This window comes from Rhinoderma darwinii, chromosome 1 (genome assembly GCF_050947455.1).
Source record: "Rhinoderma darwinii isolate aRhiDar2 chromosome 1, aRhiDar2.hap1, whole genome shotgun sequence".
Classification (NCBI taxonomy): domain Eukaryota; kingdom Metazoa; phylum Chordata; class Amphibia; order Anura; family Rhinodermatidae; genus Rhinoderma; species Rhinoderma darwinii.
The window spans coordinates 201049781-201070713 of record NC_134687.1 but is presented as its reverse complement, the minus strand read 5'-3'; the positions used below and the strand labels follow the sequence as shown (position 1 = coordinate 201070713).

Genomic DNA, 20933 nt, shown 5'->3' with positions numbered 1-20933 from the left:
GTGTTGCAAGAGCAAAACTATAAACAAAACAATATACCCCAATAGAGACACTGTTTTAGTCTTAAAAAGGGATTGCCCAAAGTGGACAACCCCTTTATCAAGAGTCCCCCCGAATATAAAGTGATCAAGGAGAGTCCCTCTGCTGAAACCTTCAGCAATTAGCTGTGAGCTTTTAGCATGTGTAATTTTCTTACGATGCCACCACCGGGAAGCATTACATGGTGCCCATTGAAATCAATGGCCTGTCTGTGTAATGCGTGGACAGGCCGGGTCCTCCAGAGACATCGAGAGAGAGAGACCCTTTTTGTAGCTGATCTCCCCACTAGTTGATGTATTAAATCTTAATAGGGTATTTGGTTTAGAAGCCTATTTTCAGACAACTCTTTCTGAAATTTTGCTTTTATTCAGGTTCGGTATTTCTGGAAAGGTTTTAAAGTGACCTGTCTTATTTCCTCAGAACACTCCGCATAAAGAAGCGGATGAAAATGTGAAACAAGCTGCAAGTGAAACCGGCAGCACCACACAAAAGAAGTATGTAATGCTCAATGCTGAACTACATTACAAGCAACATAATGCACATGCTCTACATGAGAACGGAGAGGGCTCAGTCTGCATGCCCAAACACACTTACCAGAAGACTGCGTCTTTATATATGACTGCCCATACTGTCCTAGATCTGAAGAGCGAGAGAGAGAACTACAAAATAGGGGTCACCACATCTGAATTAACAGTGTCTGAGGTGTAAAGTCAGAAGGCAGTCCGTGTCGGCTCCGAATCACCTGCTGTTGTAAGCTGTCCTTTCTGGAAAGCTGTCCGTGCAAAGTGTCAGCCTCAGACCTCCATAAGTAATGCCACGTTCCCTCTAACAGTTAATTTATCATATGACACTGATAGCTTTTATTATAAACCAATTTCTTTTGACTTTTGGGTTTGTGACTATGCAGATAAAGTTTTTACAAATCTAGCTAAAACATTACAAAAATAAGAAACCTATTGTTTCTCCTATCATTTGTTTCTATTTTTGAAGAATAACTTTGTCATTCATTTTTTTCAGTACAACATCACCTTCAATCGACCCAGAGAGCGAGGTTTGTGTATATTGGGAGGTTCAGTCGTATGATTTATTTTTTTTGGGGGTTTCGTAGCAAGAAATTCTTCTCTAGGCTCCGCAATATATATGACCGTATGATTGAAGGGAAAAAGGAGGGAATATCACAAAAGCGGTAATCAGGATTTCTGGATTAAATGTACTTGGTCAACAATCCACTTGTATGATTAATGTGTTCTGACATCAGAATAATTCAATATTTTAGGTACACGAAGACTCAAAGATGTCAGAGGTCCCACTGCCAAATACTTATTGGGGGTGCACAGTCATTCAATTCATTATTAGAGATCCGTCGTAGTCAAATATACAAGCGGAAGCTTTCCTTATATTAAGTAGGGGGAGCTTTATGTCACTGATTGATAGACATGAAGGCTTCCCTGTCTATCTTCTCTCAGACAATCCACAGCATCTGTACAGTGCATTTACCTAGATGCTGCTGAACCTATTTGAGAAGGAAAGGTGGATTTTCATGTCAATCAATCAGTGGCTGACGTTACTACATGAGAAAGAAGTTCTGTATCCAGAGGCGTAGATAGGTTCTCCAGCACCCGGGGCAAAGATTCAGTTTGGCGCCCCCCCCCCCATCCTCTTTCCCGACATCTCCTTCCCCCTCGCCGTGTTTGTTTTCTCTACCAATCGACGTGTCATTTCTTTTTATGTAACACGAGCATAAAATTATTTGTACATTTCACAAGCAATATGGTTCTATACACAACACCAGAACCATGCTCACTACATATATACAACACGAGCACAAATACAGCTCAATTTAGTGCAACCCCTGCCGTATAGGTGTGTACGGCGTAAAACTACAGCTCCCAGCATGGCCCGAACAATGGTAAGTATATGCTGGGAGATGCCGTTTCACAAAAAATAAATCCTATCATAATCATTCCACCCATCATCTCGCTGCAGATCATACAGTGACTACATTACTGATTAGAGGCAGAATAAACATTTACATTAAGTGACTCACCGGTGACGTCTCAGATTCTAGTTCTTTTTCTCCATTTGGTCCAGACCTCTATGACGACTTCTCCCGATCCATTTCTGCAGTTTGCCGCTCACATGTCTTCAGCTTCTCACTTTTCCAACATTTCTGCACCTATAAATAAATATAAAGTTCTCATTATACCACACACTACACCCCTAAATATAATAGCGCCAAACACTGCACCTCTAATTATAATAGCACCATACACCCTGTCACACACACACACACACACACACACACTGTGACCCCTGTAGATAGTGCCTGCCATAGAGCCCCTGTAGAAAAGTGCCCCCATATAGACCACCCCTGTATATAGTGTCCCACAAATAACTCCCCCTATAGTGCTCTACAGATAGCCCACCCCTGTATATAGCCCCCTGTAGATATAGCCCAGCCCTGTATATAGTGCTCCACGTATAGCCCACCCCTGTATATAGCCCCCTGTAGATATAGCCCAGCCCTGTATATAGTGCTCCACGTATAGCCCAACCATGTATGTAGCCCCCCTGTAGATATAGCCCACCCCTGTATATAGTGCCTCACATATAGTCCACCCCTGTATATAGTGTTTCACAGATAGCCCACCCCTGTGTATAGCCCCCCTGTACATATAGTCCACCCCTGTATATAGTGCTCCACTAGATAGTCCACCCCTGTATATAGTGCTCCACAGATAGCCCACCCCTGTATATACTATATACAAGGGTGGGCTATCTGTGGAGCACTATAGGGGGAGCTATTTGTGGGATACTATTTACAGGGGTGGGCTATATCTACAGGGGGACAATATCTACGGGGCTGGGCTATATCTACGGGGCTGGGCTATATCTACGGGGCTGGGCTATATCTACGGGGCTGGGCTATATCTACGGGGCTGGGCTATATCTACGGGGCTGGGCTATATCTACGGGGCTGGGCTATATCTACGGGGCGACTAGATCTACAGGGGGGGCTATCTATGGAGCACCATATACAGGGGTGGGCTATATCTACAGGGGGCTATATACTATATAGCCCACCCCTGTATATGGTGCTCTATAGACAGCCCACTCCAGTATATAGTCCCCCTGTATATAGCCCCCTTCAGATATAGTCCCCCTGTATATAGCCCCCCTGTAGATATAGTCCCCCTGTATATAGCCCAGCACTGTAGATATAGTCCCCCTGTAGATGGACACCCCCCGTAGATAAAGCCCCCCCCCCCCCCCGTGTAGACAAAGTCCCCCCCGCAGATACAGCCACACGTCTATTACAATTTAAAAAATATATATATATATTTTCAAACTCCCCTTATTCCCGCTCCCACGCCGTCCGGCAGCCATGGAGACCTGCTCTCTTCTGCGCAGGTCTCCAGGGGGTTGAACGCAGCGTCTATGAAAGGCGCTGATTGGCTGGGCATGATGACTTTCCCTGCCAGTCAGTCAGCGCCTTTCATCGACGGAAGCGTCACTGGTACAAAAGGTACCAGTCGCTTCATTCGTGGAGCGGGGCTGAATGGCCGGGCACGGAACGTGCCCGGTCATTCATTGCTTCTAATTGTACCTGTGTCCTTGCGACACAGGTACAATTATAGTGCAGGAGGAGGTGGCGCTGGCGCCCCCCTCCGAACTGCGCCCGGGGCACATGCCCCGCTTGCCCCCCCCCCCCCTAGCTACGCCCCTGCTGTATCAGCGGGGTTGTGTATTACAAGGACCTAGTTCTTTTATCTTCTACCTCACATTATATGTCCATGTTTCTTATTATATATTTTTCATTTAAATAAGTAAATAACAAACTACATGGACAAAAATATTCGGACACCTACAGGAGCTTCTATATCATCCCATTCTAAATCTTTATCCCCTTTTTGTTTTTTCCTCCCCGTCTTCAGAAATAGCAATCCTTGGATCGCTTGCATGATATACTGCAATACTAATGTATTGCAGTATATCGCTATACTTCCAGTCCCCTTTGAAGCCCTACCAGAGGCAGGGCTTCAAAGGAGTACAAAGTTGGCAGACCTGTGGCCCCAAGGCTGACATGACTACTGTCGGCAGCCCACAATCGCGTTGTGGGGGTGCCGATGGCACGTCGGAGAAGGCCACCCCCTGCTGATTCTAACGCTTTAAATGCTGTGGTCGCCATGGCCCGGTGCATTTAAGGGGTTAAACGGGCAAAATCGAATTGATCGTTGATTTCAGGCCCTTTGCATTGAGGTGTCGGCTGTATTACACAGCCGTCACCCGGTAAGTATGGAGTCAGCTCAGCTCGTGAGCCTGCTCCAGACTTCCTCTTATCGGCTATCGCATACATGTATGTGGCATGTCGTTAAGGGGTTATCATGGAATTGGAGAGAGCCTGGCTCGCAATCTGTCTTAGTTCATCCCAAAGTTGTTTGATGGGGTCAGGGCTCTGTATGGGCCAGTCAAATTCTTACACACCAAACTCACCCAACCATGTCTTTATGGACCTTGCTTTGTGCACTGGGGCACAGTCATGCTGAAACAGTAAAGGGCTTTCCTCAAACTGTATCCACAAAGCTGGAAGCACACAATTGTCCAAAATGTATTGGTATGCTGGAGCATTAAGATTTCCTCTCACAGGAACTAAGGGGCCTCGGCCAAACCCTGAAAAACAACCCCATAGCATTATCCCTCCTCCACCAATCTTTACAGTTGGTACAATGCAGTCAGGCAGGTAACGTTCTCCTTACACTCGCCAAACCCAGACTCATCCATCACTGTGTCCAGAGTCCAGTGGCAGCGTACTTTACACCACTCCATCCGATGCTTGGCATTGTGCTTGGTAGTGTAAGACTTACATGCAGCTGCTTGGCCATAGAAACCTATACCATGAAGCTCCCAGCACAGTTTTTGTGATTATGCCAGAGTAGGTTTGTAGCTCTGCAGTTATTGAGACCGCAAAGCTTCGTGCATAAAAGTCGCCAATGTGCCTCAGCATTTGGCGACCCCTCTCTGTAACTTTACGTGGGCGGTCACTTTGTGGCTGAGTTGCTGCTGTTCTTAAACGCTTCGGCTTGGCAATAATTGCAGCGGTGACATCCTATTACAGTACTGCTTTCAAATTCACCGAGGCCTTTAGAATGACCCATTCTTTCACAAATGTTTGTAAAGGCAGACTAAACTCAGGTATTTAATTTAGTCTCACTGCCCCTGGTGTATAAAATCAAGCACCTAGCCATGCCATGATTAAGAGGTGTCCCAATATTTTTGTCCATAAAGTGTATAATCATATAAAATACAATAGCAGATATACAGTATTAAGAATGATATTCTTTATAAGGCTCAAGATGGTGAAAAGAATATCCTTCAAATGTGTCAACTGTGTCGAGAAGAATCCAGCATCTTGCTTACCAAGGTAATCGTCTGAAATGTTCATTTTATAATATATATAACTGTATTTTCGTGACTTTTCTCTGAAATATCTTTAGTTGATTCCCAAAACACATTATTTGAGGTACAGAAAATACTGAGCCATGTGAAAGGGGTCCTATCCCCTTTAAATGTGGGTCTCGTCTGATAACATACAACAAAGGTGTTCTATATTGGAAGCTGAATTAACTATTTACCCCTTAATGACCGGGCCTGAAAAGGCCTTAGTGACCATCTACATTTTTCCGTTTTTTACCTCTCTGCCATTCAGCAGCCTTAACATTTTTATTTTTTCATTGACGTGGCTGTATAACGCCTTGGAGAAATTGTATTATATTTTTTCACAGTTTGAGGGTATAAAAAGTTATTTTTACGGCGTGAATAAAGGAAAAAGCTATTCATCATTATTTTTCTTGTTTGTTTTTTTTATCCCGTTCACGTTTCATGCTAAATAACCTGTTCGATTAATTCAGGTTATTACGGTCATATAGATACCTAATATGTGTAGGTTATTTGTTTTTATTTAATGTAGGGGCAATAAAATATATTTTATGCAAACTAATTACTTTTTGGGGGGATTTTTTTAGTTATTTATTTTTTCCTTTTTATTTTTTTTATTTTTTATTTTTTAATCCCATTAAGGGATAACTTTTATTTATAATTTTATTTTTTACTTGTAATGTATTAGCATAATCCTGTATATGTTATACTCTGTCACTTTGACACTGGCTGCTGTTAGGGCAGCACATAGTGCCCTAACAGCAGGCAAACATAATAAACAACCCTGGGGTCCTTTGTAGGTCCCCAGGGCTGACTGCAGAGGGATTCTCTGCTCTTTGATTCAGGTCACCAGGTTTCCAGTGACGCAATCAAAGACAGAAGTTCCCTTTGATCATGCCGCGGTCACGGACCACGGCGATCAAAGGGTTAAACAGCTGGGGTCCGAATGTTTTCCGACCCCAGCTGTGTTCAGGTGGCTGCTCTAGGATCAGGAGCTCTAAGTTACAGCTTCTGCTTAGAGGATAAGCACTCACAAGAGCGCTCATCAGCCTCATCTACAGCGACGCCAAAAGACGTCGCTGTAGACTAAGCACCTGCACCGCCTGCCGTCAAAAGATTGTGGGCGGTCGTTAAGGGATTAATTAGAAAATGCTGTTAGGTCATATTCACACAAGATGTGATAAAATAAATACTGTAGTTTTGTTATTTTATGGGAACAAACCGCATATAAAATCTCCCCCCCGTGGTCTTCAATAGGAAACAATCTTAGAAACATCTAGAATTATTCCTTCAATGAAGCTGTCTCAAGGCCACACGGTGCGTCGTTGACGCGGTTTTGTTGCGTTTGAAAACCGCATACGGTCAACTGCATGCGTTTTTTGTCTCTTTAATGCTGCAGTTCTGTTGCGTTTTTTTATGCGCATAGTTTATGGACATGGTTTTCTCTGGTGTTAAATTTGTTAGGTGCTTCCTGGATATAGTTCACTAGCTTTTATACCCGGCGTTGCTCGGGAGGTTGACTTACGGTATAGATAGAATAAAAGCTCACTATTTAAATACCCAATTATGTGTTCTAAGGCCCCATGCAAACGACCGTAGAATTAGTCCGTAATTACGGACCCATTCACGTCTATTGCCCATGGACTCCTTCCTGTATATTTACAGGAAGGTGCCTGTGCCGTAGAAACGCTCCGCAAAAAATAGGACATGTCCTGTTATTTGCTTTCTACAGACCGTGCTCTCATAATTTATATGGGAGCACGACCCGCATAATAATTAGAGAGTATTAAAAGTTAACTTACCTGCTTCTTCCTCCAGTCCGGCCTCCCGGGATGACGTTTCATCCCATGTGACCGCTGCAGCCAATCACAGGCTGCAGCGGTCACATGGACTGCCGCGTCATCCAGGGAGGTCGGACTGGATGTCAAGAGGGACGCGTCACCAAGACAACGGTACGTATGAACTTCTTTTACTTTCAATCGCTGCGGAAACTCTGCCCGAAAGGGCTGCCCCTTCTCTCTTTCCAGCACTGATGGAGAGAAGGGGCTGCCGATTAGTGCAGAGGAAACGGGTCCGTAAGTACGGGTGGAATACTGGTGACACCGGACCCAATGTTATTGGAAGCACCATTAAAAATCCTTAACACTATGATCATATGATCAAACATTTTTTATTCCCTTTAGGAAATAAGTCCTAAGCCAGTGATCCCAGACTAAACTACGAAGTGGTGGATGAGGGGCGGGGACTTCTGATTCATGCCCATTTGGCATCATTTTTATATTTATATCATTTTATATTCGTTATATTATATGTTTTATATTCCAGTTATGTATCGTTATACACCAGTTGCAGGTATTTTATGTATTTATTATATACCAGTTATTCTATATTTCACTTATGTTATATACGTCATCTCCTTATATATATTTTTTTTCATTCTTAATAAAATGAGTTTTTGCAGTCATGTCACTGTATTTCTGGTCTCTAAGGGTGGTGTGGCCACATGCTGGGAGTTGTAGTTTCACACGACACAGACGACGTGTCTATTTAATAGATGAGCAGCTCTGCACCTGAGGTACTACAACCCTCGGCATGCCCTCAGTGAGAAGATAAATAGAGGACTACTGCTCTCGGGGTAACCACTACTCCCCCTAGTAATTCTTTCCCCCCGGGATTCACCGTCCAGACCGCGTCATGCAGTGATATGACATTCACCGGCAGTGGACGGAGACGCGGAGCCCCCGCTGTACCTCAAACTCCACACATAATGTGATCCCGTAACTGAGGCGGCGGCCGCTCACCCACTTCCTGTGAGGACGCGACAGCGCGGGAAACTGGGGACGTCACGTGACACATTTGGTGCGCACGAGAAGCGGCTGCAGGAAGGAGCTGAGGCAGCTGTATACAATGATGGAGGGCAGAGCTTGCGAACAAAGGTGTCAAGTACAAATTAAATGCGTTTTTTTTCCGTAGCTAAAAATCATGAGGGTCTCATCACTGACGGGATTATTCAGACGTAGCGGTCGTGGCGTTTTGCCGCAATTTTGCGACATATGAATGGACAGCTACAGTTCTGTACATCTGAATAATAGGTTCTGCGGCAGCTGTGTTTTATATAAGAACACGTTATACAGATGTCTCTGACATCGCTGTGTGATCTGCATGCGGTATTGCTGCGGTGCTTGATTATAAATGACGAGTGATAGAGATTAGTCCTTAATGCAGGTCCCAGAAGTCATCGAATGATGTACGTTGCAGCCAATTATGGGCTGCCACGTCATCAATAGGGGGCAGAGCCTGTCCGTGCAATCCGTTACCTGGGGAACGCGTGTCCAATCAAAAATAGCTATTCCCTGATTTTAAACCAATGAAAAATCGGGCTTCAATCAAACTTAAAAATATATATAAGATTACAAGGCATTGCAGAACTGTTAGCAAAAACGCAAGCAGTTCAGCAACATCATTGGCATTACCGGACATTATGAAGACTAGGTCAACCGCGCAAAAAACACATTGTAATATAATAGCAGCAGTCTGTCCATAACCAAAATTTCACCGTTGACTTCTATTGAAAAATGACTTGCTGCGGCTTAAAAATGCAACGTAAACGCAACCTGGCCGCACCATGTGGCCTTACCCTTAGGCCTCGTTTACACGAGCGTGATATACGTGCGTGCTTTTCACGCGTGTCGTACGCACCTATATTAGTCTATGGGGACATGCAGACAGTCCGTGAGTTTTGCTCAGCGTGAGTCCGCTGAGAAAAACTCACGACATGTCCTATCTTTGTGCGCTGTTCGCGCATCACACACCCATTGAAGTCAACGGGTGCGTGAAAACCACGCATGCCGCACGGAAGCACTTCCGTGCGAACTGCGTGATTCGCGCAACAGCTGTCAAACTCTGAATGTAAACAGAAAAGCACCACGTGCTTTTCTGTTTATAAACATCCAAACGGAGAGTCATAATGATGGCGGCTGCGAGAAAATCTCACAGCCGCGCATCATACGCTGATGACACACGGAGCTGTTATGTGCCCTTTGCGCACGCAAAACGCAGCGTTTTTTGCATGCGCAAAACGCACACGCTCGTGTAAATCAGGCCTTAGGCTGGGCTCTGCGAACCCGCAGTGAATTCCGCTCTAATAAACACACAGCAAATTGTGGTGCAGTTTTTCGGCCGGAATGCCTGCTGCGGAAACAAACTATTTAAAAGAAAAAAGGCCTATACTTTGAGCCGTTGTCATGGGGACGCATCTTGTGTTAACAGCATTCCTCCGTTGTCCGGCCCCCTGGGATGACGCTGCAGCAGTCACATGGGATGAAACTAGGAGCTAGGATGCTAGCCTGGACGGACAACAAAGTGTTGCTATGACAACGGCTGGGCTGTAAGTATTAACTTTATTATTCATTTTGCAATTTTTGCAGCTTTTCCACCGCAAATATCACAACACTTGGCTATTTGTTGTTGGTTTTACATCCCCACTGAATTTAATGGTCTGTCTTTAATTTTAACGCTGCAGGGGAAGTATATAGCCACATGCGGCTTCCCCTGTGTATAAGACAACCTCTTTAGCCTCTTAACCCCTAGGCGCAGCACGATGCAACTGTACGTCCGGGTGGCCAGTGTCTTAGCGCACCAGGACGTACAGTTACTGCGCGGTTCCCGGTGCACACTGTCGGCGACAGTGTGCACCGGGAGGCCAGCTGTCCCCAACAGCTGACACTCCACTGTTGCCGATTAGCGGCTCATTTCCGCTCATTTCGGCAATTAACCCCTTAAATGCGCGACCAATTGCAATCGCCGCATTTTAGGCGTTTCTAGCACATCGGCAGACCTCACAATGAAATCGTGAGGTTTGCAGATGGCTAGCATGGTGACCGGAGGCCAAGTAATGGCCTCTGTGTCTGCTATGTACGGAAGCCTATCAGGACCAGCCTCCTGATAGACTTCCTGTCAGAGTGACAGGACGTCACTGTCGTTCGTGATGGTGACAGTGTGCATCGGGAACCGGGAGGTCAGCTGTCCCCGACAGCTGACACTCCACTGTTGCCTATCAGCTCATCGATTTCGGCAATTAACACGTTAAATGCGGTGCTCGATTGCGTTCGCCGCATTTAGGGGGTTTGTAGCACATCGGCAGCCCCCATGCAATTGTGTGACGTCACACTGACCGTTTGAATACGTGGCACTAAAAAGTTAATAAAAATGTTTTACAAAAGTGTAAAAATAAAAGTCATTTTTTTTTCCTATAAGAAGTCTCTTATTATAGGAAAAAAATGAAAACTTTAAAAGACCGTACACATATTTGGTATCACTGCGTTCGTTATGACCCAATCTATAAAAGTATAATGTTGTTTTTCCCACACAATGAACGCGGCAAAAAAAAACAAACTAAAAACAATTCCAGAATCCCTGTTTTTTGGTCACCACCCCTCCCAAAATATAGAATAAAAAGTGATCAAAAAGTCGCATGAACCCCAAAATAGTAGCAATAAAAACTACAACCCGTCCTGCAAAAAACAAGCCCTCACACCGCTTTTTTGACTGAAAAATAAAAAAGTTATGGCGTAAATAAATTATTTTATAAATCGGTGATTTTATTGTGCAAACGCTGCAAAGCATACAAAAACGATATACATATGGTATCGCCATAATCGAATCGACCCGCAGAATAAAGTAAAACTAATTTTTAGCTCATAATGAACACTAAGCAATAAAGACTTTAAAACGCCAAAATCTGTTTTTTGGTCACCAAAGCTCAAAATAAAATGTAATAAGTGATCAAAAAGTTGTATGTACCAAAAAATGGTACCAATAAAAACTACAGCTCGTCTTGCCAAAAATAAGCCCCCACACCGCTCAATCGACCAAAAAATAAAAAAGTTATGGCTCTCAGAATGTGTTGATAAAAAAAAAGTGGTTTTCTTTAACAAATAAATAGTTTTTTGTTTGTAAAATATATACATTTGGTATCACCGTATTCTTATTGACCCGCAGAATAAAGTTAAGATGTTGCTTTTACTGCACAGTGAAAGGGGTAAGAACTAAACCCAAAAAGCTATGGAGGAATCGCAGCTTTTTCCAATTTCACCCCGCAAAGAATTTTATTTTCGGTTTCCCAGTACATTTTATGGTACTTTAAATGGTGTCCATAGAAACTACAACTCTTCCTGCAAAAAAATAAGCCCTCACACCACTCTATTGCTGGAAAAATAAAAAAGTTATGGCGTTTGCAAGGCGGTGAGTAAAAAACTAAAATGGAAAAGTAAAAATGGATCAGTCCTGCAAAGGTTAATTAATTTTTATTAAAAAAATCAATTACTACTACATGTGGGGTATAGTCATACTCGGCAGAGATTGCGTTACAAATTTAGGGCGACTTTTTCTCTAATCCCTTGAGAAATGTTTATTCATTTTCACGGCCTAATTCTACTAAATTCTGCAAAAAACCTCTGTGGTATAAATTCTAACTAAACCCCTAGAAAAATTCCTTGAGGGGTGTAATTTCCCAAATGGGGTCACTTTTCGGGGGTTTCCACTGTTTTGTTCCCTCCAGGGCATTGCAAACGCGACATGGCACTAAAAACCAATCCAGCAAAATCTGTGCTCCAAAATCCAAATGGCGCTCCCTCCCTTCTGAGCCTTGCTGTGGGTCCAATCAGCAATTTATTACCACATATGGGGTATTTCCGTAATCTGGAGAAGATGCTTTACAAATGTTGGGGTGCATTTTCTTGTTTATTCCTTATAAATATTACAAATTTCTGTTTTTTCAGAAAAAAAGTAGATTTTCATTTTCACAGACTAAGGCCTCATGCACACGACCGTATTTTTTCCCACCCGTAAATACTGGCGTAAATACGGGTCCGGTGTCACACGTAGTCGACCCGTTTTGCACCAGTATTTACGGACCCGTGCCCGTAAATATGGGTCCGGTGTCACCCGTATTCCACCCGTATTTACGGGCACGTTTTTGGCGGCAAAATAGCACTGCACTAATCGGCAGCCCCTTCTCTCTATCAGTGCAGGATAGAGAGAAGGGACAGCCCTTTCTGTAATAAAAGTTAAAGAAATTCATACTTACCCGGCCGTTGTCTTGGTGACGCGTGCCTCTCTTCACATCCAGCCCGACATCCCTGGATGTCGAGAGGGACGCGTCACCAAGGCAACGGCCGGGAGACCGGACTGGAGGAAGCAGGAAATTCTCGGTAAGTATGAACGGCTTTTATTTTTATTTTTACAGGTTGTTCTTTATTCTGATCGGTAGTCACTGTCCAGGGTGCTGAAAGAGTTACTGCCGATCAGTTAACTCTTTCAGCTCCCTGGACAGTGACTATTTACTGACGTCGCTTAGCAACGCTGCCGTAATGACGGGTGCACACATGTAGCCACCCGTCATTACGGGAGCTCCATAGACTTCTATGGACTGTCCGTGCCGTTATTACAGCCTGAAATAGGACATGTTCTATCTTTTTCAACGGCACGGGCACCTTCCCGTAAGAAAACGGGAAGGTACCCGTGGCCAATAGAAGTCTATGAGCCCGTTATTACGGGTCGTAATTACGACCCGTAATAACGGGAGTTTTTACGGTCGTGTGCATGAGGCCTTAGGCCTCATGCACACAAACTTATTTTTGTCCTCTCGTAAATACTGGCGTAAATACGGGTCCTTGGTCACACGTATTCGACCCGTATTGCACCAGTATTTACGGACCCGTGCCCATAAATACGGGTCCGGTGTCACCCGTACTCCACCCGTATTTACGGGCACATTTTTGCTGCAAAATTAGACTGCAGTAATCGGCAGCCCCTTCTCTCTATCAGTGCAGGATAGAGAGAAGGGACAGCCGTTTCCGCAGAAAAAGTAAAAGAAATTCATACTTACCCGGCCGTTGTCTTGGTGACGCGTCCGTCTCTTGACATCCAGGCCGACCTCCCTGGATGACGCGGCAGTCCATGTGATTGGCCTGTGATTGGCTGCAGCGGTCACATGGGCTGAAACGTCATCCCAGGAGGCCGGACTGGAGGAAGAAGCAGGGAGTTCTGGGTAAGTATGAACGTCTTTTATTTTTATTTTTTACAGGTTGCTCTTTATTCTGATCGGTAGTCACTGTCCAGGGTGCTGAAAGAGTTACTGCCGATCAGTTAACTCTTTCAGCTCCCTGGACAGTGACTATTTACTGACGTCGCTTAGCAACGCTGCCGTAATGACGGGTGCACACATGTAGCCACCCGTCATTACGGGAGCTCCATAGACTTCTATGGACTGTCCGTGCCGTTATTACGGCCTGAAATAGGACATGTTCTATCTTTTTCAACGGCACGGGCACCTTCCCGTAAGAAAACGGGAAGGTACCCGTAGCCAATAGAAGTCTATGAGCCCGTTATTACGGGTCGTAATTACGGGCGTTTTTATGTTCGTGTGCATGGGGTCTAACTCCAATAAATATAGCAAAATACCTGTGTGGTCAAAGTGCTAACTATACCCCTAGATAAATTCCTTGAGGGGTGTAGTTTCCAAAATGGGGTCACTTTTGGAGAGTTTCCACTGTTTTGGCACCACAAGACCTCTTCCAACCCGACATGGTGCCTAAAATATAATCTAAAAATAAGCAGACCCCAAAATCCTGTAGGTGCTTTTTTGTTTCTGAGGCCGGTGTTACGGTCCATTAGGGCACTAGGGCCACATGTGGGATATTTCTAAAAACTGCAGAACCTGGGCAATAAATATTGAGTTGTATTTCTCTGGTAAAACCTTCTGTGTTACACAATTTTTTTTTATTACAAATTCATTTCGGCAAAAAAAAAATGAAATTTGTACATTTCCCCACTACTTTGCTTTATTTCCTGTGAAGCGCCTAAAGGGTTAAGAAACTTTCTGAATGCTGTTTTGAATACTTTGAGTGGTGCACTTTTTAAAATTGGGTGATTTATTGGAGAATTCTAAAATATAAGGCCCTCAAAACCAGTTCAGAACTGAACTGGTCCCTGTAAAAATAGCCTTTTAAAATTTTATTGAAAATGTGAGAAATTGCTGCTAAAGTTCTAAGCCTTGTAACGTCCTAGAAAAATAAAAGGACGTTCAAAAAACAATGCAAATATAAAGTACACATATGGGAAATGGTAACGAGTGACTATTTTGTGTGGTATTACTATCTGTTTTACAAGCAGATACGTTTAAATTTAGAAAAATGCGAATTTTTGAACATTTTCTCTAAATTTGTGTTTTTCACTAATAAATATTGAATTTATCGACCAAATTTTTCCACTATCATAAAGTAGAAAATTTCACGCGAAAACAATCTCAGAATCGCTTGGCTAGGTAAAAGCATTCCGGAGTTATTTCCACATAAAGTGACACATGTCAGATTTGAAAAAATTGGCTGTGCCACAAGGCCAAAACAGGCTGCGTCCTGAAGGGGTTAATACACCAGGGCTATAGGCGTGATTTTGTAGGTACAGCCATAGTACCTGTATTTTAGACACATTTCAAGCACAAAAGGACAGTTGTGATTGAGAGCCTTTGTCCGGCAGCATAGTAGTTAAACAGCTGGGACTAGGTTTCTACATAGATGCTGCTGCAACAATATTAATCAATAAATGTCTCAAAACAAAAAGAATAAATAAATAAAAGTATTGTCAGTACCTTAACCCATACAATAATTTTAGCACATTACACTAAGTGAAAATACACCCGTGGGCACCATTTTTTAATCTAAACAGGTCCAAGGATGCGCCTAGACCTAGAATTTTGCATCGTAGTGAGCGAAATAAATCGCTGTCCATTTTTTTTTTTTTTGTAGTGAGAGAATAAGCTGTAGCCTAATTCATTCCTGTGGACCGTGATTTATCGCTCACTACAAATAAAGTCTATGTTTTTAGACCGAGCGTAAAGTGTGTCAGACTTTATAAAAGGTGCACGCCTCTTAACAACTTGGAACAAATCTTTCCAAAAACCTTTAGCTCTTTGACTGGCATAAATTTTGCTTTAGGCCTTTTTAAAACTATGATCCTACAGTCCTACTCCATCCATCTATCCCTTTCTTGTTAACCTACCAAATGTTAGAAAAAGTAATAGGGGACAGATGGTCTAATCCTGCAGGTCATCTTCCCATGTGTATGTAGTCTTTTACCATGGAGACTCATTGGCCTGCATTTTTCAGATTAGTTACCTTGGCACAGTAATTAAAAAAAGGTGGTTGTAAAGGTGGATATAACTTTTAACGTGGTCTCTTAGGACTGACTGACCCATGCTCGGTCTAAGGGCCTGTCCACACGTAACGGAATTGCTGAAGAAAATTTCTGCAGCAATTCTGCGTTTTTAACTGCAGAAAATGGTGCGGCTTTTCCTAAGTTTTTTTTTTTCCCCCAATGCTGGGAGATGGTGTTATCTCTAAAAAAAAAAACGCAGGAATTGACAGGATGCGGTACGAAAAATACGCAACCCAGGTAAATTTCTGCTTGGAAATTTTAGTGTGTGGATGAGATTTGTTAAATCTCAGCCACTTTGCTGCTGTATTCTGTCGCGTATTTTCCATCTGGAAAATACGCAGCAATTCCATTACGTGTGGACAAGCCCTAATGGAACCCATGCATTGACTTCCTGGTGGGCTTCTGCTTATACAAAGCAGCCAATCTAAACAGGAGAGCTGCAGTATAGATGGGGGATGGAGTAGCAGCTTGAGTCACTGATGAGACAGTAGGTTGGTTTAAGACTCACACTCCAATTACAGTACTAAAAATAGCAGGTAAGCCTCACCGATAAGCAAAAAGTAAATGGCTGACACCTGTCAGTGGCGTTTGATATTGTGGTTTTTGGTTGTTTTTATATATTAATTTTTTTTAAAAATCTTTCTTTTTGTACTACAGAATGAATGCAAGAATTGTGGTGGGATATTCTGCTCCACGTGTTCATCTAATGAAATTCCTCTTCCATCCTCTATTAATCCTGAACGAGTGTGCAACCTCTGTTACAAGAGACTGATACAGCAATATTCTAACAGCCCATCTTAAAACCAAGGAATTGTATGAACTTACATGGCAACAGGAAATTACTCCAATCCTGCACACACTACGTCGATGAAGACGACTAAACTAATATCAATGTATATTTTCATACGAAGATTGTTCTAAGAACTCGGACACCCTTAAAAAATGTCAATGGTTTATCAGGGCAAGTGGGGTGCTCTGCTCGAATGCGGTTTGATCGGAATTGTACTTTGTTCTTCAAGCTTTTCTATGGTGATGGGCATTGTGGTCTGGGGATTCCTAGAGCAGAACCTGGGGCTTTCAGATTGAGGACTAATTTAAAATGGCTGACATATATTAACTGTATTACCGTGAAACAATGTGAAGACTTTTGCTGCTGAAATTTATAAGATTATGTACATTTGTATGGATTTAATCCTTATTATTTTGATCATTGTATCGTCAATGTGATGCGCGTGTGAGGGCTCAACATTACCATTAGACAAACACATTCAAGTTATCTGTCCCTCATATTGGATAGAATAACCCAAAACTTACACTGGATTGATCACTTCTGCTGTTACCAGAACAAGTCAAATCTTGAAAACTTTTCACTATTGCAATTAATAAAAAGAGAACTTGGGAAAATGTGTACAGGAAGTTACTATTCACAAATATCTCTAAATCAGCCTCTTTTTAATGTGGAGTTGGATGATGAATCAAATTTAGCTTTTTCAACAGGGGCACAGCTATAGGGGGTGCAGAGGTAGCAGTCACACCCAGCCCAAAATCCCCTCACCATATAAATGTCACATGAAAATTAGGAGGGGTCCTGTTAAATATTTTGCACTGGGGTCCCGTAACTAAAAGTTACGTCTCTACTTTCAATTAAGGCGTTCAAACACATCTGTTCCATATTTAGGATTGAGACCATTCCCAGGATCCCATGGTTAGGGTATGTTCACACACACTATTTACGGACGTAATTCGGGCGTTTTTGCCCCGAATTACGTCCGAAATAGCGGCTCCAAAGCGTCGGCAAACATCTGCCCATTCATTAGAATGGGTCTTACGATGTTCTGTGCAGACGGTCATTTTTTTTACGCCCCGCTGTCAAAAAGCGGGGCGTAAAAAAGACGCCCGCGTCAAAGAAGTGCTTGTCACTTCTTCAGACGTAAATGGAGCCGTTTTCCATGGACTCAGTGGAAAAACAGCTCCATTTAACGTCCGTAATGGACGCAGCAAAAAGCGCCTCAACATTCCATTATGGCTGAAATTACGGAGCGGTTTTCTCCAGAAAACAGCACCGTAATTTCAGCCGTTACGGACGCTGCCGTGTGAACATACCCTTAGTGTTACTCACATGGCTTGTTTAGGCAGTGGATTAAAGGGCTCTGTGCTAACCGCGGCTTGACAAACTTACTATAATTTACGCCAGTTATGACGCAAATTTACACCAGCTAATAACTGGCGTACTTTTGACCTATTGGCGTACGGACAGCCAGAGATGCACCTAATTGTCAAAAACTTTGCAGTAACGCCTTTTAATAAAAGTCCCCTCAAAATATTTTGTTTCAATTCCTCACAACTTGCTGTCTGTGAATGGAAACATTCATTGTTTACGTGCAGTCGCTGAAAAATTCACTTGATCTATTCTCACCCACAATTTTTTTTTTTCCCAAGTGTTTTTTCATGGCATTTTCTATTCTGTTCCATTTTTAACATGCATTTTTTAAGTTCTATAGAGAAGCCTATGGGAAAAACCTCCATACGCAGAGCTGCATTTTGAAAAAAAAAAAATACTGACCCAAAAAAGGCACAAACCTAAACACTTTGTATGTAGTGTTTTCTATATTTCACTAAGGATTTTAAAGTAACTATGTACATCTGGTCATAGTGGTTTTAACCTAACACAACTTTGCTGAAAACCCCATGAAAAACACCACAAAAAGCTGTGCTAGAATCCAGGCTTGGACAGAATTTCAGCCTCTGGATGTAAACCAGAATGTTTCCATTCCCTGACTGTGCTGCAATCTGAAAAAAAAAAATTATTGGAAAAATGCAGAACTTTTCATTATGCAACAAATGCATTTTTTATTTTTTTTTTACATAACACTGTAAACTGCTTTTTAAGGAATCCTGTAGAAATAAGCACGTTGCAACTTTGGAAAAAAAAATGTCTTTCTTTATGAATAGATTAATATCAAATAATTACAAACAAATTAAATCTCACCCAAGTCAATAAGATATCTGGATGAATTCTTTCCGGTGTGTTAGGGCTTCTCCACACGTAGTGCGTTGCTGCGTATTTTCTCTTCGGCATTGCGGACGTAAAATACGCGGCGGAATACAGTACCAGCAAAGTGGGTGAGATTTAACAAATCTCATCTGCATGTTGCGTAAGAATTCCGACCAGAAATTGACCTGCGGTGTGTAGTTTTGGGGCAGCAGCAGAATGTCAATTCCTGCTGTGGAAAGTGGAATAAATTGTTGCATTTTTCAGAGATGTCACAATCTCCCAGCATTGAGAAAAACGCAGCAAAATATGCACCATTTTCTGCAGTAAAAAACGCAGATGGTGCGTTTTTCCCGCAGCGGAATGTCTGTCACGGTCAACGGAATTTCTACAGCAATTCAGTTACATGTCGACAAGCCCTTATGGTTCTTTTGCGGAGACTCTACAAGAAGGGAGGCTTGGCGTCCCCCCTCCTATAGGAACGTATTACAAAAAGACATAGAATTTGCATATTTCATTATGTTCCTATATTTTTAGTGCGCTCTACTTAAACATCCTCCAGGATTGCTATGTAATGTGATAGATACTTGCAATTTAATACAATAAATTGCTATCCTTTTTAAAGGAAACCGGTATCATTAATTTAAATGATTAAATAATTTTTAGTGCTATTTTCAATCTCAATGTTTTATTGTATGTTTCAATTGTAAATTTAAATTATTTGATATTAATCTTTGCAAAAATTTCCGTTTTTGTCAAAAGAGAAAAAGTTTCAACGTGCTCATTTCTATATGATTTGTATTGCTACTGCGTGACGTCAGAGGTGTCTCACTTAACATGTCTATTATTGTTCATTGGGTCAGATTGTTCACGGCTATTATTAAAAACTGCTTTTTAAGGAACGTTTTGTTGGAACACACAAGAAACCGCATACTCCCATTTATGTGGGGACATGTTAGGTTTAATTGCTACTATGAGGCCTTATTCACATGAACGTATAATACGTCCGTGCAATGGACACGCTTGTGTGAATCCAGCCTCAATGCATTACTCTGTATGAAATTAATTTTATGCTTCTGGCTACTGTGATTATTTTACATTGCAAGCTTGTAGTGAACAAGGTTTTTAAAATCCATTCGCACAGCAGGAAACGAAACATTTTATTTTTTTTAGTAGACCACACCATGCTCTGTTGCATTTTTGCAATGGTTTTCCATAAATATAAATAGATAAAACTGAGATTGGTTTTCCCCAGAACTGATTTAATTGAATCTGTAGATTGTAGCAGTTTTTGTGGTGCAAGTTTGTGCCATACCAATTCAGGTTGTGTACCCATACTCGGAGGGGAGGCATTAGCTGCATTACTGCCATCAGGTGCCATGTATCATATGTAGTCCTATGAAGCGTGCCATGATTTATTTCTGTTGGATTTGTACTGAATATCAGGGAAAAAAAAACAAAAACACCATGTAAATTAGGATGCATATGGAGGTACAAGGCTGCGTATGAAATGTAGCCACAATGCGGCCGAGTGCATGAGGTCTTAAAACTACCTGGTCAGCCCTACAAAGAAATAGCTAATGCAAAAGATAACCAGTCCATGACTTCACTCATGCGTTGATAGTCTCATGACTCATATGTTTTTCTCTTTGCCTACTTTATCTCAAATTGTGCCTTGCATTGCAAAATGTTGTGTTGTATGGCCAAAGTACTTTAAAAAAAATAATAATAAATTTGAGCTGCTGTCCCACATAGTTGTCGTTTAGGACAGAGATTGTGAAGGAATAAGCATAGCAGTTCAAGTGTAAAGATGAGAAGAGGAATTTACTGGATTTTTTCAGACCATACGATGCACCTAGGTTTTAGACAACAGAAAATTGTAAAAGTAGTAAAATGTGTCATTTTTTTCCTAAGGAAAAAAAAACTATTCAGTTTCACAACATTCTGAGAGCCATAACTTATATTTTTCCATCGTTTGAGCGGTGTGAGGGCTTATTTTTTGCGGGACCAGCTGTAGTTTTTGTAAGCACCATTTTTTGGTACATATGATTTTTTTTATTTCATTATTTTAGCGCTATGGTGACCAAAAGACAACGATTCTGGGGTTTTACATTTTTTTTTTACGCCGTTTACTGTGTCAAATAATACCATATTGTAAAAGTTTAGACTTTTATGGATGCAGCGATACCATTTTTTTTTCTTGTTTTTACATTGTGCTTGGGGAAAAATGGGAAAAGGTTTTTTTTTTTCTAA

General features: G+C 42.1%; 1 protein-coding gene across 6 annotated transcripts in view; it reads left to right on the top strand.

Annotated features, from left to right (window-relative positions):
• RUFY3 (RUN and FYVE domain containing 3) overlaps positions 1–17092 on the top strand; it is a 105104-nt gene extending 88012 nt beyond the window's left edge. For 5 of the 6 annotated variants that reach the window (XM_075860729.1, XM_075860727.1, XM_075860726.1 and 2 more), the window contains 4 exons: positions 458–531; positions 1055–1088; positions 5385–5459; positions 16346–17092. In XM_075860729.1, coding sequence (XP_075716844.1) covers positions 458–531; positions 1055–1088; positions 5385–5459; positions 16346–16489 — 327 coding nt within the window. In that variant the 3' untranslated portion in view covers positions 16490–17092. Of the gene's footprint in view, positions 1–457; positions 532–1054; positions 1089–5384; positions 5460–7656; positions 7705–16345 lie in introns of those variants that run through there. The other variant, XM_075860728.1, reaches the window with a different exon arrangement.
• The last annotated feature ends 3841 nt before the right edge of the window (positions 17093–20933 follow it).